Source organism: Serpula lacrymans, assembly GCF_000218685.1.
Source record: "Serpula lacrymans var. lacrymans S7.9 unplaced genomic scaffold SERLAscaffold_4, whole genome shotgun sequence".
Lineage (NCBI taxonomy): Eukaryota > Fungi > Basidiomycota > Agaricomycetes > Boletales > Serpulaceae > Serpula > Serpula lacrymans.
This window is the reverse complement of record NW_006763293.1, coordinates 1,716,519-1,738,591: the sequence shown is the minus strand read 5'-3', so window position 1 is coordinate 1,738,591 and position 22,073 is coordinate 1,716,519. Positions and strand designations below refer to the sequence as shown.

At 45.9% G+C, this 22,073-nt stretch overlaps 11 protein-coding genes across 11 annotated transcripts; 6 read left to right on the top strand and 5 right to left on the bottom strand.

The window, feature by feature from the left end:
* Positions 1-9: 9 nt before the first annotated feature.
* SERLADRAFT_461448 (uncharacterized protein) lies at positions 10-2,557 on the top strand (the record flags this gene model as incomplete). Its single annotated transcript, XM_007315668.1, has 14 exons — positions 10-287; positions 377-566; positions 629-692; positions 747-784; positions 844-888; positions 941-1,001; positions 1,060-1,316; positions 1,369-1,533; positions 1,595-1,739; positions 1,790-1,924; positions 1,985-2,001; positions 2,062-2,091; positions 2,153-2,214; positions 2,277-2,557. 14 exons carry the CDS (start codon positions 46-48, stop codon positions 2,503-2,505), a joined length of 1,680 nt encoding a protein of 559 aa, XP_007315730.1.
* A 122-nt stretch (positions 2,558-2,679) lies between these two features.
* SERLADRAFT_461444 (uncharacterized protein) lies at positions 2,680-3,078 on the top strand (the record flags this gene model as incomplete). The annotated part of the gene is made up of 2 exons (XM_007315667.1): positions 2,680-3,009; positions 3,062-3,078. Coding segments are annotated over 2 exons (276 nt in total), but the record flags the coding sequence as incomplete, so codon positions are not given.
* Positions 3,079-5,198: 2,120 nt separating this feature from the next.
* Positions 5,199-5,721, top strand: SERLADRAFT_461440 (uncharacterized protein; the record flags this gene model as incomplete). The annotated part of the gene is made up of 1 exon (XM_007315666.1): positions 5,199-5,721. A coding segment is annotated over one exon (523 nt), but the record flags the coding sequence as incomplete, so codon positions are not given.
* Positions 5,722-6,106: 385 nt separating this feature from the next.
* Positions 6,107-7,420, top strand: SERLADRAFT_382896 (uncharacterized protein; the record flags this gene model as incomplete). Its single annotated transcript, XM_007315665.1, has 5 exons — positions 6,107-6,150; positions 6,201-6,723; positions 6,780-6,801; positions 6,925-6,957; positions 7,008-7,420. The coding sequence occupies 4 exons, from the start codon at positions 6,640-6,642 to the stop codon at positions 7,235-7,237; spliced, it is 369 nt and encodes a 122-aa protein (XP_007315727.1).
* An 83-nt stretch (positions 7,421-7,503) lies between these two features.
* SERLADRAFT_413965 (uncharacterized protein) lies at positions 7,504-8,346 on the bottom strand (the record flags this gene model as incomplete). Its single annotated transcript, XM_007315664.1, has 3 exons — positions 7,504-7,740; positions 7,798-8,120; positions 8,172-8,346. 3 exons carry the CDS (start codon positions 8,344-8,346, stop codon positions 7,633-7,635), a joined length of 606 nt encoding a protein of 201 aa, XP_007315726.1.
* A 689-nt stretch (positions 8,347-9,035) lies between these two features.
* On the bottom strand, positions 9,036-11,419 carry SERLADRAFT_461437 (uncharacterized protein; the record flags this gene model as incomplete). The annotated part of the gene is made up of 11 exons (XM_007315663.1): positions 9,036-9,186; positions 9,234-9,374; positions 9,435-9,545; positions 9,601-9,617; positions 9,672-9,699; positions 9,752-10,068; positions 10,128-10,237; positions 10,299-10,384; positions 10,441-10,746; positions 10,811-10,974; positions 11,030-11,419. The coding sequence occupies 10 exons, from the start codon at positions 11,250-11,252 to the stop codon at positions 9,240-9,242; spliced, it is 1,497 nt and encodes a 498-aa protein (XP_007315725.1).
* A 667-nt stretch (positions 11,420-12,086) lies between these two features.
* Positions 12,087-13,680, bottom strand: SERLADRAFT_461433 (uncharacterized protein; the record flags this gene model as incomplete). Its single annotated transcript, XM_007315662.1, has 6 exons — positions 12,087-12,566; positions 12,616-12,842; positions 12,898-12,989; positions 13,038-13,184; positions 13,243-13,500; positions 13,557-13,680. The coding sequence occupies 6 exons, from the start codon at positions 13,625-13,627 to the stop codon at positions 12,480-12,482; spliced, it is 882 nt and encodes a 293-aa protein (XP_007315724.1).
* Positions 13,681-13,754: 74 nt separating this feature from the next.
* SERLADRAFT_435408 (uncharacterized protein) lies at positions 13,755-14,099 on the top strand (the record flags this gene model as incomplete). Its single annotated transcript, XM_007315661.1, has 4 exons — positions 13,755-13,775; positions 13,837-13,869; positions 13,942-14,021; positions 14,078-14,099. The coding sequence occupies 4 exons, from the start codon at positions 13,755-13,757 to the stop codon at positions 14,097-14,099; spliced, it is 156 nt and encodes a 51-aa protein (XP_007315723.1).
* A 315-nt stretch (positions 14,100-14,414) lies between these two features.
* On the bottom strand, positions 14,415-16,290 carry SERLADRAFT_446870 (uncharacterized protein; the record flags this gene model as incomplete). Its single annotated transcript, XM_007315660.1, has 5 exons — positions 14,415-14,707; positions 14,757-15,549; positions 15,607-15,760; positions 15,816-15,881; positions 16,239-16,290. The coding sequence occupies 5 exons, from the start codon at positions 16,288-16,290 to the stop codon at positions 14,510-14,512; spliced, it is 1,263 nt and encodes a 420-aa protein (XP_007315722.1).
* A 234-nt stretch (positions 16,291-16,524) lies between these two features.
* On the top strand, positions 16,525-20,049 carry SERLADRAFT_446869 (glycoside hydrolase family 3 protein; the record flags this gene model as incomplete). Its single annotated transcript, XM_007315659.1, has 17 exons — positions 16,525-16,602; positions 16,667-16,727; positions 16,788-16,814; positions 16,884-17,000; positions 17,060-17,249; positions 17,381-17,461; positions 17,521-17,587; positions 17,647-17,738; positions 17,795-17,885; positions 17,936-18,472; positions 18,550-18,895; positions 18,961-18,991; positions 19,040-19,075; positions 19,122-19,248; positions 19,304-19,395; positions 19,444-19,522; positions 19,572-20,049. The coding sequence occupies 17 exons, from the start codon at positions 16,525-16,527 to the stop codon at positions 20,025-20,027; spliced, it is 2,508 nt and encodes an 835-aa protein (XP_007315721.1).
* On the bottom strand, positions 20,020-21,941 carry SERLADRAFT_446868 (uncharacterized protein; the record flags this gene model as incomplete). Its single annotated transcript, XM_007315658.1, has 6 exons — positions 20,020-20,331; positions 20,394-20,634; positions 20,686-20,833; positions 20,884-21,233; positions 21,284-21,711; positions 21,775-21,941. The coding sequence occupies 6 exons, from the start codon at positions 21,859-21,861 to the stop codon at positions 20,158-20,160; spliced, it is 1,428 nt and encodes a 475-aa protein (XP_007315720.1).
* Between the last annotated feature and the right edge of the window lie 132 nt (positions 21,942-22,073).

Here is a 22,073-nt window from a genome sequence, read left to right as displayed (position 1 = left end):
CGCGAAGTTGAGAACTAAAATACTTGCAAAGTGAAGACTTTGGATATGCGAACGCTACTCAAGACCGTACAAGCTGTCTCTGGACGATCACAGCGTAGACGAGCGTACCATGCTTCCGTCCTTCCCTCCCTCGTTTCACCAGGCTCCCCTGAGTTCCAGGCGAAATCACAAGCGATGGACGCGCTCGTCGCCGATGTTCAAGACAAGATGGGGCAGGCGAGGCTGGGTGGTGGACCGAAAGCAGCTGAGCGGATGCGGAGCAAAGGCAAGAAGCTACCTCGAGAGCGGTCAGTACGCGTTTGCACTTGTCTTTTTATTCGTGTCCCAGAGAGCACCGTGAGCTTGGTCTGGACGTGTCTTATTGTCGGTTTTGTAGACTTGGACTCTTGCTAGATCCGCAAACACCGTTCTTGGAACTATCGTCGCTGGCTGCACATGATGTGTACCCGGGTCAGTCTATCCCAGGCGCTGGAATTATCACAGGAATTGGAAGGATAGCGGGCAGGGAATGTATGGTGGTTGTTAATGATGCGACTGTGAAAGGAGGGTCATATTACCCTCTCACTGTGAGTATTCTTATCTGCGCTGTTACTTCTGCACTTCAAATGCCTTGTATGTATGCTCATAGGTGAAGAAACATCTCCGAGCTCAGGAGATTGCACGGGAGAATGGATTGCCTTGCGTGTATGTCGGTATGTATTTGTTTGGGATTTGGGTGGAGGTTGCTGATATGAATATCGGTATAGTGGAGTCAGGGGGAGCGGCTTTGCCTCACCAGGCGAATGTATGTACATAATTTGTTCATGATATTCAAGTAAGTGTTGACGAATAAATTTTGTCAAGGTGTTCCCTGATAAAGAGCACTTTGGTCGTATATTCTATAACATGGTATGCTTTTGTGAAACTATCGAATCAAATCAGACTCACAAGTCCATGTTAGGCTCAAATGTCAGCTCTTGGTATACCACAAGTGGCCATGGTACATGGTATCTCTGTTGCAGGTATGTATTCTACAATATGCTACAAAACTATCTCATACGGATGCATATATTCATGGAGGTGGAGCGTATGTCCCTGCAATGGCCGACGAGAACATCATTGTCCGTGAACAAGGTCGTATATTTTTAGCTGGGCCCCCACTTGTGAAAGCTGCCACCGGGGAGGAAGTCGACGAAGAGACGCTGGGTGGAGGATTGATGCACTCGAGCGAGAGTGGCGTGACGGACCATTTGGCACGAGACGACGAGCATGCTATTGCCATTGCGAGGGGCGTGATCGGTGACCTTGGTACAGCTGGAGGGTACGTTACGCCCAGGGTAGGTTTTGTTTTAAGACTGTTAGTAGCTCATTGCTGATTTCAACTGCTAGCCTGTCGTTAGACCGGAAGAACCGTTGTATCCTGCGTCAGAGCTTCATGGTATTGTTGGAACTGACCTTCGCCAAGCATTCGATATGAGAGATGTTATTGCACGCGTGGTGGATGGGAGTCGGTTTAGGGAATTCAAGAAAGAGTATGGTCCGACTATGATTACTGTAAGCACACTTGGTTTACTGGTGTGAAGAGCTTTTATGATATATCACTCTGATTTGTTAGGGTTTCGCACACGTACACGGTTACGAAGTTGGCATTGTCGCCAACAATGGTATTCTTTTCTCGCCGTCGGCTCTGAAAGCCACGCATTTCATTCAGCTGTGTTCACAACGACAAATTCCACTTCTTTTCCTCGTCAACGTCACAGGTCAGTGAATCCTGAAAGCGTGTGGTGTACGATGTCTGAGTGGTTTGTAGGGTACATGGTTGGCTCCAAAGCTGAACGAGGAGGAATAGCGAAGGACGGTGCAAAGATGGTCCGAGCGGTAGCGTGCGCAGATGTACCTAAATTAACTGTCATCGTGGGCGGTAGCTTTGGAGCGGGAAATTATGGTCAGTCGTGCCGCATGGTTGTTGAATGCATCAATTTACTTATATATACATGCATCGTAGGTATGGCTGGTCGAGCTGTGAGTAGCAGCTTTGTTCTATTAATATTCATATTCCCTAGTGATCTAACTGTGCATTAGTATTCGCCTCGCTTCCTTTGGATGTGGCCTGTGAGTCGCACCGGGTTCAATAACTTTGGGAGTTGATTGCACTAATACTAATACATTATAGAATGCCAAAGTCTCGGTCATGGGCTCAGGACAGCTGTCACAAGTCATGACAACCGTATCAAAGTGGGTTATACTGCCTATTATGTCTTGTCATACGACGTGAACTTATACTCTTGCATTTTCAGAGATCCAGGGCAGCACGCTTCCCTCAAAGATGAGATTGAATCTCAGTCGACAGCACTGTACTCTACTGCCCGTCTGTGGGACGATGGTATCATCAAGCCTACGGATACTCGGGACGTCGTTGGGCTCGGCCTTGCACTTGCTGGAAGGGGACGAGCTGGAGGGCGCGAGAGGTCGCGGTCTACGACATGGGATGGTTCGAATCATGGATTTGGTGTATTTAGAATGTAATATTATATGTCAAATCTACGAGGCCAAGCAAGCAACGAGCTGTATATATCATGTTCTCTTATTTGAATTTAGTCTGTCAGAGGTCGTTTATTTATTTCCAAGGATTTTGCCAAACAAACGCTGCTCCGCGGTCATCCTGACCCTTTATTCCGACTCCGCGTCAAATTTGTCTTCAACTAAACAACACTAGCAATTGACACGAATCTATCACTTCTTGTATTTGGCATGCGAGCTGGGAGTCTTGAATGAATACATCATCCACGGAAGAAAAATCTTTGCACAGATTGTCAACCGAAACGAGAGCCAAGCTACGCTCCACCCAGATTCTGACTTCTCTGCCCCAGATAGTCTCGGAACTGCTACAGAACTCTCTGGACGCGGGAGCTCGCCATGTTGAGATTGGTGTAGACTGCCAGGAATGGAACTGTTGGGTCAAAGATGACGGCGCTGGAATCAGCAAGGACGACCTTACAATGCTTGGGGCAGGTTCGGAGGGGCGATATGGTTAGTATACATTATGATAATCCCCTAGTATCGTTTGATGAATTTTTCACAGGTACATCCAAGGCATATAATATGACGTCGTTGGAGAGTGTTTCTACGTTTGGCTTTCGTGGGGAAGGTATGATGCCACAGTTGAGCGAACATGAAAGATGTGATTAATGCGAGCTTAGCACTTGCATCCGCCGCCGATTTGTCCTGCTTGGAGATATCCTCGAGGACCTCCGGGTCTCGCGAAAGCTGGTCTGTAATACTCAAGGTGGACATAATACACGCATGCTTTAGGGTCACACTCTTATATGTCGCTTGCAGGGAGGAAAATCGTTGTACACTGGACCATCTATTCGCTGGAGGAGAGAGTCGCATGGTACAGTTGTCTGCATTCGTGATGCCTTTTTCAACGTACGCATATATACGGCCTTTTACATGCACCGTTGGTGTTGATGATTGGTGGCATACCTCAATAGCTTCCTATTCGCCGGCTCTCTCATCCCTCTCCACATAGGACTATAGAGACCATACGTCAGGAAGTGGAAACATATGCTTTTGTATTCCCGCATGTTTCCTTCTCTCTAGAAGATACGAGTAAGGCAAAGGAAAATCACCCTGCCAAAGGACAACTGCTGAGAATACCGAAAGTGAGCAATGTGCAGAATACAAATGAAAATCTTATTAGATAACGATGGTTGTCGTCTTCAGACCAGTTCCACCTTGACTGCTTTTCGCCACTTATATGGCCGCGCTCTTACAGAGGTGAGTGATAAGGAGCTCCTGCTATCGTTGTGAGTATTGCCTACGTTTCGTACTCTAGCATGTGGAAGAAATCAACAACGAAATGGAAGAACTGAAGCTCGAAGGTTTTATCAGCCTAGTGGGTGCTCATTCCAAGGTAAAGTCTTGCTATACAGTGCACCATCAGTTGCTGATTTCTGCCAGTCATACCAATTTTTATGTACTTTTGTTACTTGCTTAGCTGCTTTGAGCCCTGTTTTCACTAAGTATTTTCCAGATATTAATCGACACCCGTTATCATACTGCGATTTGCATCGTTTAATTGACACCAAATTTAATAGCAGCTCTTTCATGAAGCATGTACGTTGCCTTTCTACGGTATGCTCTATGTTTCTTGATGTGATAATATACTAGGCCTACGATGAAGGCGGAGAAACTAATTTACGATCCAGTTAAGAGTCTCGACATGGCTATAAAAAGGGGTTGGATTTTGACATAATCATTGTAGGTGCCCGACGTTCTCCGAGGAAAGCTGAAAGGAAGCCGATCTATGTTCTTAACATGACCATACCCCCGCGGTATATCGACAATTGCCTTGAGCCTGCAAAGTCCTCTGTGCAGCTCGAAGTGCGTTCAACGAAGAAACATTATGCCACACGCATGAACTGACCTAATATATCTACCATATTCTTCAGAATAAAAACATCGTCCTATCATTCCTATCTACTATCATCCAGTCATTCCTTTCTCGTCACGGCTTTGTAACACAGCGTCAGGAGCAGGATGTGAATGAGGACTCTTCTTCTAGGAAGCGTCGAAAGATTACTTCAGAGCCTTCTGGAGATAACAACAGCGTCCGAACCAACCTCGCTCTCATACAGCGGGCCGTTGACCGTCAAGCGCCTGCGCCATTATACATACGCCAAGTGCGTTGATATCTCCTGATTTCATGTATTTCACTGATGCGTATGCCAGGGCAATGATTTGGAAACTTCTGGTAAAATCAATTGGCAGGACCCTGTGACAGGTGAAATCTTTATTGTTGACACGCGCACGGGCAATTCATTCCCTCACAATGCACCTGGCCCTATCGTCGACGAAAATGATATTGACGATATCGCAAACGGGAGACGTACACTGATCAGTTCTCGGTCAATGAAAAGAGGTAAAGACCCTGATACGTTCTGTGATAACAATAACACGCAAGAGTCAATGCCAGAGTGGCTTCGGAATGCCCTTAACGTAAGCTGTCTCCTTTTTGTAAGGCATCTGACACAACTATCTATCTATATTCAGGCAAATGATACTTACGCCATCACTGAACCGAAGATTCCATCGATATCACTCCCTTCAAATACAGGGGGGATATTCGATTACGAGATCACACAAACCCAACATCACTCCTGTCACGGGCAAGGCACGGAATTTCAAAGGGCTTCTCGTTATTTCCAACCTGAGCACAACGTGGAACCTAGTACTCCTTTGAGACGTTTCCGGAAGAAAGATCTAGCAAACGCTCGTGTTGTGAACCAAGTCGACAGAAAGTTCATTGCATGTTTGATCGACAACAGCTTGGATTCCGATATTCTAGACGCCGGCGAGAATGATTGCGTCAACCGCAGTGACGAGGCCAAAGGAAAAGCTCTGGTGCTAATTGATCAGCATGCAGCAGACGAGCGTATACGTGTTGAACGATTTCTAAAGGACCTCTGTTTAGGCTTTTTGCGATACAGAGAGACGAGCGATGGCGTTGAAACCAGGAAACTGTCCCCCTTGGTACCCGTACTCCTTACGCGTCATGAAGCATTGTGTCTAGCAAGAGAAGAACGATTCCGGAAGGCCTTCAGGAGTTGGGGTATCCACTTCGCAGATCTGCAACATGTCCTGCAAATTGATATTGATGAGGATCAATTACATGGTGAAAGTAACGAAGGATATATTCAGGTCTTTGTAAGTGCTATACCTGATGTAGTTGGCGAAAAGGTTCGTGCATTCTTAAAATTTCCGCTCAACACGATATGACTAGCTGAAATACTATTTAGCTTCTGATGGGCAATGAGCTTCGAGAGTTGATCAAGGGATTCCTAGCGAAACTCCAGATCGATGGACCGGATTTCACGTTGAGTGTTTCGCAACCCTCGCAAGCACCAGAGGAAGAGGACGATGGTTTTCTATGGTTGAAGGCGCTTCGTTGGTGTCCTCGAGAGTTGCTGGACTTGATCAACTCTAAAGCTTGCCGAGGTCTGTGATCTTTGAACAGAGGGATTTCTTTTTTTCGCTCATCGAACTTCATTATAACTGTAGGTGCAATAATGTTCAATGACACGTTATCTTTAGATCAGTGTGAGCGTTTGGTGTACCAGCTTTCTGGAACGGCCTTTCCTTTTCAATGTGCACACGGAAGGTTGGCCTTCCTTTGTTTCCACCACGTTTGTTCGAGATATTTACTGGTCGTCTAGGCCTTCCCTTATCCCTTTGACTCGTCTGAGCTTGGAGTCTGGCGGACGCGTGCCCCCGAGAATAGAATGGGACAAACTCTCGTTGTGAAGCCGTTTTATGGTGTCATTTCACTGCCCTTGTGGGTTGTGACCACACTTTCGGCACCTTCATTGGAGTCATAGTGACTCTTCTTACTACTTTGTTGCTCCGGTTACCTGTCATGGTGTCGGTCACGTGTATGTGTAGGTCGCGTGACGTCGATATAGCAAGTCGGACCCAGCCGAGGGCCCGACGTCATTACCGCGCGAGGAGTATATAACCTGAGACTTACGGAGTGCAGATAGTATCCATTCCCCATCAACCAACATCGAACACCATCCATCAGCTAGTCCAACGCATAAACAATCATATACTCATTTTATTCTTTAACATATCCATTAACCCATCTCATCCTCAATCACCATGGTCAAGAACGTTGCCAAAGTCGTCTACAAGCCTGATTCTCAATCAACAGATGAGTTCATCGCTGTTGTTAACCCAGAAGAGGTGAGTTTCCTCCGTTTAGTTCTGATCATATCAAATCTCATTAGTGTTCACACCAGTTCAAGAAGTGGAAAGATGGAGGTGAGCTCGATGGTTCGATTGATGTGTTATATAATATACTAATTTAGATATGTATGTCCAGACACGTAAACTCATTTGAATTGTCTCGTTGTCGACATCGAAATCTAACATTATTTTCTTGTTACAGTTCAATCCCCCTTGCAAGTGTCGTAGATTGTGAGTTGCTAAGGAAGTTTTGTTCATATGACTTATGTTTCCTCCATAAGCATTCGAAATATTCCATTCTGGGCAAGGATCGCAAGGTCTGCTTGGTAGACCTTCGAAGCAACAACTTGAGACCGTCTTTGGTACATCCAAAGATGTCGATGTCATGACTATCGTTCTGCAGAAAGGAAGGGAGCAGGCGGGTGAGGGCTTTTCGGGCGGCACGTTCAGTAGCGCGAAAGGTTCTATGTTAGACACGAGGGGAAAGGGATTGACAGGTATCCGAGGTTGAATTAGTAATTGTCTGTTCGAGGACGTATTCGATGAAGTAACTCAAATATTGTAATGTAACGTATCCGCTTGCATCTTTCTGGGACTATCAAGGCTTGCGCAGCGAGTTTGTTCTGTACACATACCAGCATATAAAGAATGGTCAATATTATGGTGTTCATGTACGCTGAGCCGTGTCTTCAAACATAGCTTCAACTTGTAATGATGCATGTGTTGCTTGTGTGGTCCGTGCCGTAGGAGGTTGACCCAATTCATATACACAGCTAGGCTATAGATCTACCGTCGTCTGACGGATTTTCAATGCAAGTACCTTACGTACATTCGTATCTACATGCAGAAAATTCGGGTAGTTACTCGTACACAACCATCACAATTGATCATCAAACTTCGCGTTTCTTAGTCTTCTCTAGCCTGGATATAGAACCACTTCGCATCGGAGACCATCTCAAGGAACGGGGCAGTCGTAGTTTTGCATATATCCGTTTTATGAAAGGCCTGGTGGTGCTACATAAATCCATAGCGAGTGAGTACTATGCCTTCCTTTGAATGGAGAGTATTTACCTCTGGGCTTTCCCATCCAAGTACCATGACAATCTCTTCCCCTTTTCCAATATAGTATCCCCAAGATGTACCGTAACAGCCGGGGAACACATCGCACGGCCTGAGCGATGCGTTGCACACCTTGTTGAACTCTTCGAGATTGATATCCGGCTTTGTAGTAGCGAAGATGACTTCAGTATAAGGTGCACTGAAGTATTTACCCGGCAGGAACGGGTTTAACACGAAGAATTTGCGCTCATAGCTTGTAGAGATCAAATTGAGTTTATCGTCAAGGGATTTAAGCAGAGCGGGTGTGTATTTATCCCTTGGGTCGTCGCCAAAACCTACAGGTATGCAATGTGAGATGAGAACAGTGTCATAAGGAACCTCCTCACAAATAATCAACTGGCGGATGCCTGGCTCTTGAACTCGGTCTCCCCAGTGATAGCTTTGAAAGGTAGGAATCTCTTTGCGAATGATGTCCACGAGTTCGCGAAAATGATCAGTGGTCTTTATCGCATCAGTGCTTGTGAGAGTCAAGAATTCAGTAACATGGATAGGGTCGGACATGTAGAAGAGGGCTTTCTGGTTATGGGAGATGCTGAGATTGACTGCTATCATGTCTGGCTTTATATCCAAATTGTGAGTGGCTATCGTTGTGCTTTGGGGTAAAATTTTCGTTAGTATGATTTGTAAATGACCGTGTTTAACGCTAGAACATCCATACCTTCGACCCATTAGAACATTGTTCAAATCATCGTTATCATACAGTATGACAGCAACAGTCCCCAAAAGTCATAATCATTGACCTCGTTTGGCGGTAATTGGGTAAGAGCATGAGACTGTCGATGCGACGCACTGTATAGGATCTGTGACTCAACGCTGGCCTAACCGTTATTTGATGTTCTCATAGGTCCAACTCGAGTCACTTTGCAAGTAGGCTAGGTCCCTCAACGAAATTCCCATCGCTATAAAAGAGAAGGTCGAGTCAGATTCTACATCATTATCACGTACTCGAGGTTATGCAGGTCCCACAAATATGCGTGAGACTAGACCAATAGTAAACTTGTCAGCTCCGAGTCCTTCGTAAAATGATAATGATCATTACTCACCAACGACGACTCCGTCGCTCTATGCCACGGCATTCCAAGTGGGTCTCTAATGACAATTTAGGGGTTGGATTCCACTGACCTCACCGTGCCCTCAAAATCCATCAAGAGCTCACCAATAAAGCCCTCGACATGTTCTCCACACAATGTAGATATGGCAAATTAGATTACCGTGATAAGCCTCTAGAACTAAGCAACAGCGATATCATATAGATATACTTCAGGCTCCTCTACTTCCAATCTAGTAGAATGGTAAGGGTGGGTTACGCTGAACTAACGATACAATATATGATATTGACGCCTGTCATTGATTAGATGGAGATATTCAAATCCACGAAGTGAACTCACTTAAGACTATGATTGCCCAGCAGTCTCTGCCCATTCCTTGCTACCCATCTGGACAAGTCTCGAACACGCCCTCGCAAATGCAAATACTTCCTCTTCGCCAGTAAACATAGAGCTAGTACCAACGTCGTCACCCGAAAGGCCCTGTAGAGCAGACAAATTTAGTGGTCTATATGTAGTATGTTTAAACTTAAAACGACTCACGAGGTCATCCATGACACTGCGCATATGGTCTGATATCGGCTTGGAGTTATTGGAAGAGTCATCCGAAAAGACCTGGTATACTGGTACTTCCGATGTAACGAAGAGCTTGGTCTAAGATAACAACATAAATGTTATATTAATCTAAGCAGAACAGGACACTAAATACCTTGCTCTCATAACATGCTGAGAGGCAACGTTAGCACTGCAATATCATGAAAACAATTGGAGTAACCATACCGTCTATGAATGTGATGAATCTTCGTGCCTAAAGCGACAGCATCAGATCTATGCACTACAGGGTCGAGATATTCTCATACCATGTCCTTCCTGTCCATCCCCATCTTGGGCACGTCTAGAACAAATACTGTTCCAAATTGCTTCGTAACCTCTAAGTAGTCAGCTGCACTCAACGCTCTCCCACAAAGATCTTCAAAATCAAACTTTGCGATCTTGCTCGTACTTTCTGGAACGAGCAAAGTCCTACCCCAGGTCGACAACTGTCGATTAGTGATCACTGGGTCAGATGGATCATTTGATGTGATGGAAGAGAAGATCTTGTCGACTTCAAAGCGGTTCTCCTGAGTGAGAGGGTGGTAGTAAACATGAGAGAGAGCGCGGGGTATCCGCCTATAGTCTGGGAGTATGCGTCTGGTTAGCAAACGTCACCAAAAGCAGCCAAGGAAGAGAGCACGCCTGTTCCAGAATCAAGGTCTGTGACCTCAAACCGACTATTGAGCAGCTCTATTGCTGGTATGAAACTGGAGCGCTGGATTCCGTTCTTGTAGAGATCATTAGGGTGTCGACTGATTATTTCAGATCATATAAGTGCTATGAAACTTTTTTTCAGTAATCTATGATACTTACTTCGACGTTATGACACAGACGACTCCATGGTCCATTAAGCTCTCCAACAGCCGCCGTAGAATCATCGCATCAGCAATATCCGTGACCTGAGACCGGATACATGTAAACCAATTATCATCAAAAAAAACATTTGTCAACCTACCTGGAACTCATCAAAGCAGAGTACATATGCTTCATTGGCTAAATCTCGAGCAACAGGCAATATTGGGTCACCTCCTCTATAACCCATGGCGGCCTTCGCAGCATGTACACGTTTGTGGACATCAATCATGAACGCATGAAAGTGCACACGACGCTTCCTCTTTAAAGATACCGGAAGTGTTTGATAGAATAGGTCCATCAACATTGTCTTCCCTGTTCCGACATCTCCATAAAGATAGAGGCCTTTTGGGACCTGTTCTGGGGGTATTGGGGTGGGAGTGGATCCGCGGGAGAATAGACGTGATATCTATATTACAGCGAGCAAAGCGGTCGTCGTAGTACTGGTATACAGGATTTGATATCCCACTTACTATAGATCCTTGAGAAGCGGTATCTGGTATCAAAGGTGGGGCATAAGTCATGATTTGATCGTGAAGCCGCTGTAGTTTCCCTATTATCCGCGTCTGATGATCATCGACCCGGAGTGTTTCAGTCTGGACGAGCTTTTCATACTGTTGCATTGGAGATAGAGCACCTAATATCCAACTAAATTTTTGGTGAATGACATTGGTGCCAGGACTACAACTCACCCTTCTGTGCAGCCGTAAGTACATTCGTCGCTTCCGACCTATTCAGAATGGATGATTCTGCGAGGTTACTCGCATCTACTGCAAGAGATGAATTGAAGGCCTTTCCCTGTGTCTTTGCTGATAATCTGGGGGTCGAAGTGCTTATGAAGCGCTTCCGAGGCGGAACAGATAGCAGAAGACGACGCCGCTGAGTGAGGATTTGCGGCCGGGCTATAGACCTCATGGTAATAAGATAGAAATGTGAAAAGGTAAATCCAAGAAAGACGTGTTATATCGTGATGTCAAATAGCTGGATATCTATGAACCAGAAAGCTCTAGGTAAAAGAGCGTGGGGGTCGTCCGCAACGTCGAGCTCGGCCGAGCAGCTTGGATAGAGAAACACAGGCACTCAATTTCCACCGGGTGTCCGGCTTCCGCTCAGTCCCGTCAGCCACTGCAACTTTAGCCCTGCTCGCTGTCATGAACAGCGACGACGAGACATATATCCTTCTGCTTTTATCCGACAGCAACCTCCCCACAGGATCTTTCGTGGCATCATCTGGTTACGAATCATATGTCAAACACGGATTTCTATCGTCTGCATCGGCCTCAGATGATACTCTGAACTTTGTTCAGGACAGTCTCGGGACTTATGCTCGCAGCTCTCTACCTTTCGTATCCGATGCCCACCGTGTCGTTGCGGATCATTGTTCAATAGAAAGTGGCCCCAGCGAAGAGACCCTAAAACTAGCTCTATCGCAGCTCTTAGCTCTGGACGAATACTATGAAACCATGACTCTAAATCATGTCGCCAGACGAGCATCCAAGTCACAGGGTGTCGCATTGCTCACGCTGTACTCAAAGGGCTTCTCTCTTCCCCGTCATATGTCTCGATCTCCTTTGCTAGAACGAGAACGTCGGTCGGCCAGTATTGTCGATCGACTAAAGTTATCCATTAGGCGAGAAGACACTCATGGCCATTTACCTGTCTGTTGGGGCGTTTTGACTGGCGCACTGGGATTGACATTAGGTCTGTGAGGCAGCGATTTATGATACCCGTTATCGCTGACATGATTGCAGAGCGTGCCCAGTATTTATATCTCTTCTTGCATGCAAGGAGTCTTCTGTCAGCCGCAGTAAGGCTGAATACAATTGGGCCTTATGGCTCTCAACAACTCTTGCTGCACGCCGTGCGCCCTTTTGTTGACATAGAGGCAGATCGCTGCAAAGATCTTCGCACTGGAGTAATTGATCATACCTTGGAAAACGTTATCCCAGACCAGAATCAAGCTAGCATCGTCGATGGACCAGCGGCCACTTGGCCTTTGGGCGAAATTCTCGCTGTTCGGCATGACTTGCAGCATTCTAGGATCTTCAACAGCTAGCAGTTACATTTTAATCGACGCAAAGCTATATATCAGTCAGTTGCTGTCTCGTACAAGCATGTCTATCGTGCAAATAGTGGCGCTGGCTATAAAGGAGTCACCAAGGACAGACGTGACGATATTTCCGCCTGTGATCGCATGAGTGTTGCAAGGTAGGACACCATCAACGTATCCTGTAAACGTATCAGACTTGTTTGAAAGTAGAAGAGAAAACTTTCATACCTGTAACGTAGTGTTGAAGCCTCCCTCGCTATCGCTGACGCTGGTACCAATGGTGTCCATCAAATAACGCCCCACAGCTGGATCGCCTTTCACCTCGCCTGCAAGGACACGACGTACATAACCAAGAACGCGATCCATCATGTCCAATATGGACTGAAGCGATTGTTCGAATATCTCGAGTTCAGATGTAGGATGAACGATCGGTGTAGGGGAAGTGAGGAGCTCGACTAGGAAAAGTGTTCAAAACTACCTCTGATGATTGAATAAACGAGTGGAGCTCACGACTGTTGCGTTCCGCTGCATCATAACGCAATTCACAAGGGATAGGGACAAAAACACAATTTTCAGGTTTGGGGAAGATACCCACTGGCGAGCTATTGCGATATAAGATCACCGATACAAATATTAATAGGATGTCTTACCTGACGTAGGCTTGTGCGCCTGATTTTACACCTTCTTCAAGACCAGTGTTAACCACAACATGTACAGCCTGATGGGGCGCTGTTTCTTGCGAGTAAAAGTTTTGTATAAGGGCGGAGTAGGTATTCAAGTTCGATCCGGTGGAATACCTTTACATATCGCGAATGTCACTTAGATCATATATCCCACATAAAGAGATATTTTTACCATCCAACAATGACTTGTTTAGGATTGACCCTGTGGTGCAGTTCATACATCGTCCTGTGGTATTCCATGTCTACAGCAACTTGCTCCGATGTCTCGCTGTGGAGAACGGCAAAGGAAGAGCGCACATCGATCTCAGTGTCTGTCCTGGTCCCGAGAAGAGTTCCAATTACACGTTCTTGTGAGTCTGTACGCCGAAGGTAATGATCCAGGATTGAGCAGAGCACGGCAGGGTGTATGGTCACAGATGTCGGTGTGCGCCTGTGAGCTGATTATTAGTGCTGTATCAATAGCTAGATTCTGTATGGTTGACATACGCAGCATTTCCACCGAGAACTTGTGCAGGCTGCAGGATGTGCACTGCTGATGAGGAAGATCCCAGAGGCATTTTTTATGTCGTATTATCTGCTTTGCCTTTTGGCGACAAAAAGAGAAGGGCCAAAAAGTGGTCGGAGTTTCAAAGTTTACACCTTTTCTCTCCTTCCTTCGTCACTCGTGCAAACCCACAACTCAAAATGCCTTCAGAGGAGACAAAGGTAAGAACAACGACTTTACTTATGCTAGGACTCTGGCTAATATCTTCTACGTGCTTCTTAGGAACGTATCACAAAAGTCGTCGAGTTCGGACGCGTACGTTTTTTTTTAACATTGTGAATGGCATGCGTGTCAAGGAATGCTAACCAGCGACAATTTTCGTATCAGACGGTTTTGCATTATGGTTGGATACCTTTGATAATATACGTTGGCTACACCCGAAGCACCCCTCAGCCTACTTTGATCAAGTGCGTTGTTGTTTTCGCTTTTCCTCGTTACTTCTCATGAACTTTGGCAACAACAGGCTGATCAGCCCTCTCGCATGAGCATCGATCCACCCATTTGTATCATATAGTATGCATTAGACAATTAATAACTCTCCATTCCCATCATTCTCCTTGAAGACAAGCAAATGTTCGATAGTTTTCAAGTTCAGCTGAGGCAGCCTATTAAACGCTTTTACAGTAACTGGTGAGCTTGTTTGACGTTGCATTCCATTCTTGTGATTAGAAATGTCGTGGTGATACAAATATATATGTATCCTGATTTCCAGTCGTTCTGTAACCGCTCCTATAAGAGTCGGTTTAATACGTTGGTGTATGAGGACACGACAAGGCCAGATATGAAGTTCTTGCTATTGTTAAAGTGGATAATATTGTGATTATATGCTAATGAATAGTTTTAGATAACGACATGATATTACATTTGCTAGACGAGCACGGAGTAAAATATCACACTATAAATATACTCTTCTCAAATCAATTGCCGCTGTAATACGTTTGCATATTGGGCACAATTTTGTTGATCCAAGACAGCGCAACCAGCATTCTCGACAACACGTATGCCAACAACCAGTGGACACCGTTGGTTCTGTGTATGGGTCCAAGCATATGCGGCATAATAACGAGGTCGACGAAGAAACTCTCATAGATTCCTTTGAAAAGTTGTCAGTATAAGTTGTAGGACACAGTATTTTGACATACTAGCTGCTTAACTTTGTTCTCGAGTGCAAGAATCAGAGAGTTTCCGTTTCCTTGCGTTCGTGCTGCCTCGATCGCTAAGTCCAATTTATCTGTGTCTCCGACTCCTATTACCTCCTCTAGTTTCGCCTTGGCTATTTCCATTCCCTCTGACGGTGAACTACGTCTTACAAACTTTCCGTCGGCCACTAAGTCACGGAGTGTCTGTCTTTGTCGATCGTCGCTAGGGCCATCCTCTATGTCAACATCGCCTTCAGTACCATCATCTGCGTCTGCGTGAGGGTCACTTGTAGGTCCTAGAATGTCGCCTTCAGTGAATTGTGCATTCCCGAAAACAGCTTCGTCGTCTCCATCCACATCGACCTCGTCATCCACGTCTTGGTCCTGCTCGTTCCGTACATGAAAACCCATACCTCTGAGATTCGCTCCGTCCGTGACTCTGAGAGTTCCTTCGCCATCAACATCTATCTCGTCTTCGTCCTCTTCTTCCTGCTGTCGCGCGTTCTCGTGTGCTAAACATGCATCCACATGCGCCTCTATTACGTCTCTGTCACCCCGGACCATCTGTAGACAGACAGGACACGTTGTTTCACCGTCATAATCGTCCTGGTCGACTGGTAACTCGTCTTCTCTGGCCATTTCTTTTAACTTCGCATGTCTCTGTTTACGGTGACGTGTAATAGTTTGAATGGTCTTTACTGTGACTTCGAGTGAATTTGTCGAGTCAAAGCGGGGGTTCATTGCACTGAGCGATTTACGCGCCTTGACGGCAGAGCGACGACTTCCAGAGCTAGATCTAAGAAAGTGATTGCGTCAGTTCCCGATTGGGGGTCGAGGAATTTAGTAAACACACCCTTCTTGAGGGTCGTCAGCAAGGACCTCGGTGGAACCAACATTCCTTATAATCTCATCAACTCTTTGCGACTCTAGTTCGCTATGTTTACCTAGTAACCTTACAGCTATTATTTCCCCGCAGACGGGACATTTTCTGGTCTCAGCCCGTTTGGCTACATTCTTGGTTACTACGTTGTAGACGGTGACAAGGGTGCGGTACGTACGTACATTTCTTGACCGGCGGTGTGTCAGAAGGCACAGGTGATAATGAAGACAATGAAGAAGAACTTCTGTCTGTTGAAGGCTCTTCGTGGACTCGTTTCTTTCCTCTAAAAAATACAGCATCATTCGGTTAATAATGCATTAAAAATGAAGCTTGGAGACAGGAGTACTCGCTTTGCTGTCCCTTTCACAGACATATCGGGGTACAGGCTATAGCTCCAAACGTAGACCTTGTAAATACTGGCTTAATTTTCGTAAAAGCGAATGCGTCGAAGTAGCGCTGCAGGATGGATTAAGCAGGAGCACTTTGGATGGAGGAAATAAAAAGGCGCCTTACTAGAGGTAATTGACCCGATCAGATCTGAAGGTCACGTGGAGGTGCTATTGCGTACATGATTGCCTTTTTAGTGGTTTTCTGCGTACACCTACCATGTCTGGTCTGCAAAATTCCCGTTTTCTTAGTTGTGGCATGTCTAATCATGGTTTTCTACAACTCTTCTACAACTCTTCTACTTCTTGTTTTTGGTACAAAGCTCGTAAATTCGTTGGCGTTTTTGGTATCGAACCCTGATTTATTGTCACTGGGCCACGGGGAATAGTCCGAAGAAGAACCGGCGCCGGTTGTATAGATGGCACTTTATATAAGGCCTTGGTTTTCTGGGGGTGGGGCTTCGCTTGTACCCTCATCTTTCGTTGATAGTGAAGCACCTCTACCATGGCCCATATCCTCGATGTCGAAGAAACCCTTGCAAAGCTGTCTTTGAACGGCAAAATCAAACTCCTGGCTGGTAATGTATGTCAGCCCCTGAGTATTTTGCTGTATCCCACATTATATACTGAACTGTCTGTATTTGTAGGGCTGGTGGCACACTCACGCTGTTCCTGAAGCAGATGTCCCTCCGATGAGGATGAGCGATGGTCTGTTTTGTTGGTTTGTGCATGATGTACTTAGCTGAAGTAGCGATTATCTATCCATAGGACCTAACGGTGTTCGTGGTCTTCGCTGTGAGTATCTTCCATCTACTGTCATCTGAATGCCCTCTCCCGCAGTAACTAAAAGTAGAACCTTCGTAGTTTTCAACGGCGTTCCAGCTAGTTGCTTCCCATCCTCTACTGGACTTGGTTCTTCATTCGATGTAGACCTTGCGCTTCAGGTGGGGAAAGCTTTGGGAGACGAAGCTCGTGCCAAAAGTATAACAAAGTTTTCGTTTTAGTATCATTCTGTAAGCTGACAACTTCATGTCGCTAAGGCTGTCATATTTTACTTGCACCTACTGTGAATACTCAGCGTTCACCCCTTGGTGGCCGTGGGTTTGAGTCTTTCTCAGAGGACCCTGTTGTCAATGGCAACATCGCGGCAGCATACATAAATGGAGTACAGTCAAAGGGTGTCGCAGCCACGATAAAGCACTATGTTGCCAATGATCAGGAATTTCAGAGGTAGTTCTTTGTTGACTCGATCTGTTCCCAAGGGTTAACCATATTTTGGGCATTTAGGTTTTCTATTAGTAGTATGTTTTTATCAATTAGCAACAGAGTCACATTATGATTTTGTCATAAGGCGACATGAGCGAGCGTGCTCTCCGAGAGATATACTTGAAACCATTCCAGATTGCTCTCAGAGACTCGGATCCTTGGGCCTTGATGACAGCGTAAGTGGCAGAAATTCTTATAAGGCATACGTGATTCTGATGTTCTCGTGTTCTGGCAGCTATAACCGTGTCAATGGCATTCATGTCTCCGAGGATAAGAAGTTGATTCACGATATACTTCGCGAGGCTTGTGGTCTTAGCTGCACATTTACATAACACGAAGCGCTAACGAGACACGTCTACAGGAGTGGGGATATAAAGGAATGACCATGAGTGACTGGATTGGTGTTTACAGCACTTCCGAAAGTATAAGTGCTGGGCTTGACTTGGAAATGCCGTGAGTCCGATCGATGCAAAACATTCTGTCCTCTATTTTGAAAGAGGCCTCTATAGAGGTCCTACAGTCATGCGAGGTAAAGCAGTGGAGAGAGCTCTCGCAGGTGAAAAGTTGTTCCTCTCTGACGTGGACAACCGAGTTCGAAAGGTACATTTATATTACAAGTTCTCTTTACTGCACCCTCACTTTCTATTCAGATATTAGAGCTGATTCAGCGGGCTCAGGCCTCTGGTGTTCCATTTAATGGCCCAGAAGAAGGCGTGGACACCCCTGAGCTTCGTCAGCTGCTGAGGACCGCTGCATCAGACGCAATTGTACTTTTGAAAAACGAGAAGAAAATTCTCCCTCTGTCCTCTCAATCCGGCCTGAAGCGCATTGCAGTCATTGGTCCCAATGCTAAACAAGCTTTCACTTCTGGTGGCGGTTCTGCTCGTTTGTTGTCTACCTATACAGTATCTCCCCTGGAGGGAATCACTGCCGCGGCCAAAGAGCTTGGTGCCGAAATAAGCTATACTATCGGAGCTACTTCTCACAAGTACTTACCGGAGGCTAGCCCGTTTATCAAATCGAGCCATGGGGGTAAACCCGCATTGTTAGAATTTTGGAATGAATCCCCCAACTCCACTTTCCTCAACACGACCCCGAGCTTCAGCGAACAGCTGACGCCTTGTGCCTGGAGCACGCCGACAGCAAACACGAACATTTTCTTAGCTGATGGTGTCGACACGTCGAAAGTGAAAGAAGTTTGCTGGATTCGTGTAAGTATATCTTTGTGTTGGCGTTTGTGACTGAGCTTACCGTCCATGTGAAGTACTCTACAATTTTCGTACCGGATGAAGATGGTGATTGGGAATTTGGTCTCAACATCGCCGGCAATGGCAATCTTTTCTTGGACGGTAAACTTGTTATTGATTTAAGCACCAGCCCAGAGCAAGGCGAAAATTTCTTTGCCATGGGGACTGTCGATCTAAAAGCTGTTGTAAAAGGCTTGAAAGCCGGCGAAGAACATAATCTGGAGATCAGGTTGAGCAACGAAGAGTTTGTTGCGAGGGGATGCCCACTTCCTTGCCATGGCGGACTACGACTTGGAGCATTCTGCAAGACTGAGTCAGAAGAGGCTCTTAAAAAAGCGGTCCAAGTAGCCAAGGACTCGGATGGTTCGTACTGTCGACCGTTTGTTTGATTGGTGACAGGCCAGCTAATTGCTAGAGCACCATTATAGTTGCGATCGTTGTGGTTGGTTTAAATCATGAGTAAGTGAACAAATTTGAGCAAAGTGTATGATATTGACTTTTCTGTAGATGGGAAAGTGAAGGTTACGACCGTCCAGACCTCGAGTAAGATTAACTGCATTATCATGAATCTTACTAAATTTCCTCTAAGACTCCCTGGACTTATGAATCGTCTTGTTTCTGAGGTTCTACGTGTTAACCCGAAAACAGTGGTTGTCAATCAATCAGGTACTCCTGTTTCGATGCCATGGGTTAACGAAGCCCCGACTTTAGTTCAGGTAAGGCAATTACTGTGAAATTGCTTGAAACACTATTGACAACGTTCCATTACAGGCGTTCTATGGCGGTAATGAGCTCGGTAACGGTTTGGCGGATGTCCTATTTGGAAAAGTCAACCCTTCGGGCAAACTTGCCCTCACTTTCCCGTTTGTATTCATCATTCACATGATATCGATTTATTGAGGCCTATATAGGAAACGGCTTGCGGATACGCCTTCCTATCCCTCATACGGACCTCATGGTCAAGAGTATGGTAAGATACTCTACAATGAGGTAAATCTTCTGAATGGTCGATACTGTTATCTCCTAACGCTCTTCTTAGGGCATCTTTGTAGGTTACCGGAGCTATGAAATTCGGGACCTTGCTCCATTATTCGCTTTTGGTTACGGCCTTTCCTACACAACCTTCGAGTACTCCGGCGTCGAGACCAGTGCTGTGTCTGAGGATGGACACTTCAGTGTGTCTTTCACGGTTAAGAACACGGGCAGTGTTACTGGTCGCGAGGCCGCTCAAGTCTACATATCGGATCCACAATGCTCTTTGCCTCGTCCCGTTAAAGAACTCAAGGGATTCACTAAAGTCACCCTAAAAGCGGGAGAGGCCAAAAAAGTTCAAGTAAACCTTAACAGGGACGCTCTTAGCTTCTACGACGAACGCCAGATGAGCTGGGTTGCGGAGGCTGGGAAGTTTGATGTATTTGTTGCTGCTTCCTCAGACGATGTACGGCTGTCTGCTCAAGTAGAGCTGACAAAGTCGTTTACCTGGAAGGGTTTGTAAACATGAGGATGATTGTAGTTTGTAAAGTACATGTATAGTGTGTGGTTGCCCTCTGGGCCTCTTGTGTATTGATGCATAAATATGTTTCCTCAGCTTGAAAAATGAATTATAACAACGAACAGTTGCTATCTCACAGCGCATCAAATCCTTCCACTGGTTGCCACTCGTCATCGACACTCGTAAAATCAAATAGCTTTGAGAAACAAGGTTGCCCTGGTGTCGAGAAGTGAAGGTAAGGATTACTCGCGAGGAGTTTATCTCCGCAGCGATAACAAAAGTGCTGCTTGCACTTGGCACACGTCATCTTTGGGTGCAGAATTGTCAGTGGAAAAGAAGAGAAATAGACATGATAGACATTGGACGAACATGATTGCACCCAAGAGACTTTTCTACGTGTACATGACATCCTGGACATCCCATCGTGGAGCTTTCAAGCCATTTCTTGTTCGATTGCTCCTCCTCGTATTTCGCAATTAATTTGCGTACGTTAGATGCACCATAACGGCGCTCAATATCTTGGCGGCCCTGAGAATTTTCAGGTAGGGCCATATACTTGATGATGAATACCTCCGTAAAGGAAATTGGACATTCGGACAGTGGTCCATGCCTAAGGTTACTTTGAATAACAGTTCAGGATGGGGGTATTGGGTAGACTCACCAAGTGCGCCTGCAGAACGCACAAAAAGAATAGTCACAGGCCTGGCATGTTCGTAGGCGGGCCCACCCAGAATCTTCATCGCCGGTAGCCTTTGGTTTTGGGACGGGTGTCTGGCAAAATTGCATTGGGCAATGAATCATGGTAGGATCTATTGATGACGTGAACAGCTGATTCATTGGATACTGAATCTAAGCAAACCTTGTTCAAGGGCACGTTTCTGCCGCAACCACTTCCATCGCTTTAAATCACTTTCTGACACTACCCTCATTACTTCTTCCTCGTCCGCTTCTCTGTTATTCTTCACACAAGCGGGATCTGGGCACCCCACTCGACCAATGTCCCCTTCGGTAATACACAATCCCCAGAAATCCTCCAGACAGCCGCGACAAAAGATATGAGAACAGGAGAGCTGAAGACACCGAGCACCTTTATAAGATGACAAGCAAACAGAACACGTGTATGCATTCTGTGAGAACTGCACTGATTTAGAGGCTGTATCGTGAGCTTTGAGGAGTGGGAGGAGTAATTGAGGCGCAGGGTGTGGAATGCTGTCCAAATAAGTGAGAGGGGAATAGATGCCACGATGTCTACGACTTACTGGAGTGTGCTAAAATCATCCTCTGTGACATTCATACTCGGTAGAAATTCTGCGCTGCGTATCCATTCTACCCAATTATAGAGGATACCCTCTCCTGATTGCCACATCTCTAGAAGCTTTGCCTGCAGTTCGTTGACTTGAAGTATCCAGGAATGCGTCACTTGCAGTGAAATGATTTCAGGCGGTGCATAGACAGGATAAGCGGCCGGTAAGCTGATATGCAGCAAGACGGGTGGTAAAGATGATAGCTGGTCATAAAGCTCGATGCTGTTTGATATCTCCTGGGCGAGCTCTGTGGGAAATAAAGCAGATAAATTCTTGTTATTTGTGACCGCAACACTCCTCGAGTCTCCGAGGTCTACGGGGATCTCCAATTTAATGTATCTGGTCGAGAAATCGCTAGAGATACAACAGTCTGGATATATGGACTGGGAATACACATAGCATTGTCAGCTGATCTGCATGTTTCTGTCAACCGGATACTGACCCACCTCCAGGACCTCCCATTCTTCTAATTGCATGGCATGGCATTGCTCAAGATCCACCTGGTCATATTGTATATCTGCGAATGTAGACATCGATGCAGATTGTTTACCAGATAAAATGAGATAGTGGAGTGAGTAAAGTACAGAGCCGTGACTGTTCGTGTGTAAGAGCTCTAAATTTCGAGTACGGAATCGGAAGGAGTGGCTCGGAGTCGGAGGAACTGTCGGAGGATGTGGGCGAAACCTCGATCGGCCCGACGTCTCCCGGAGAATGCCGTGTCAAGTGTCCCACGGTCCTTGTTTGG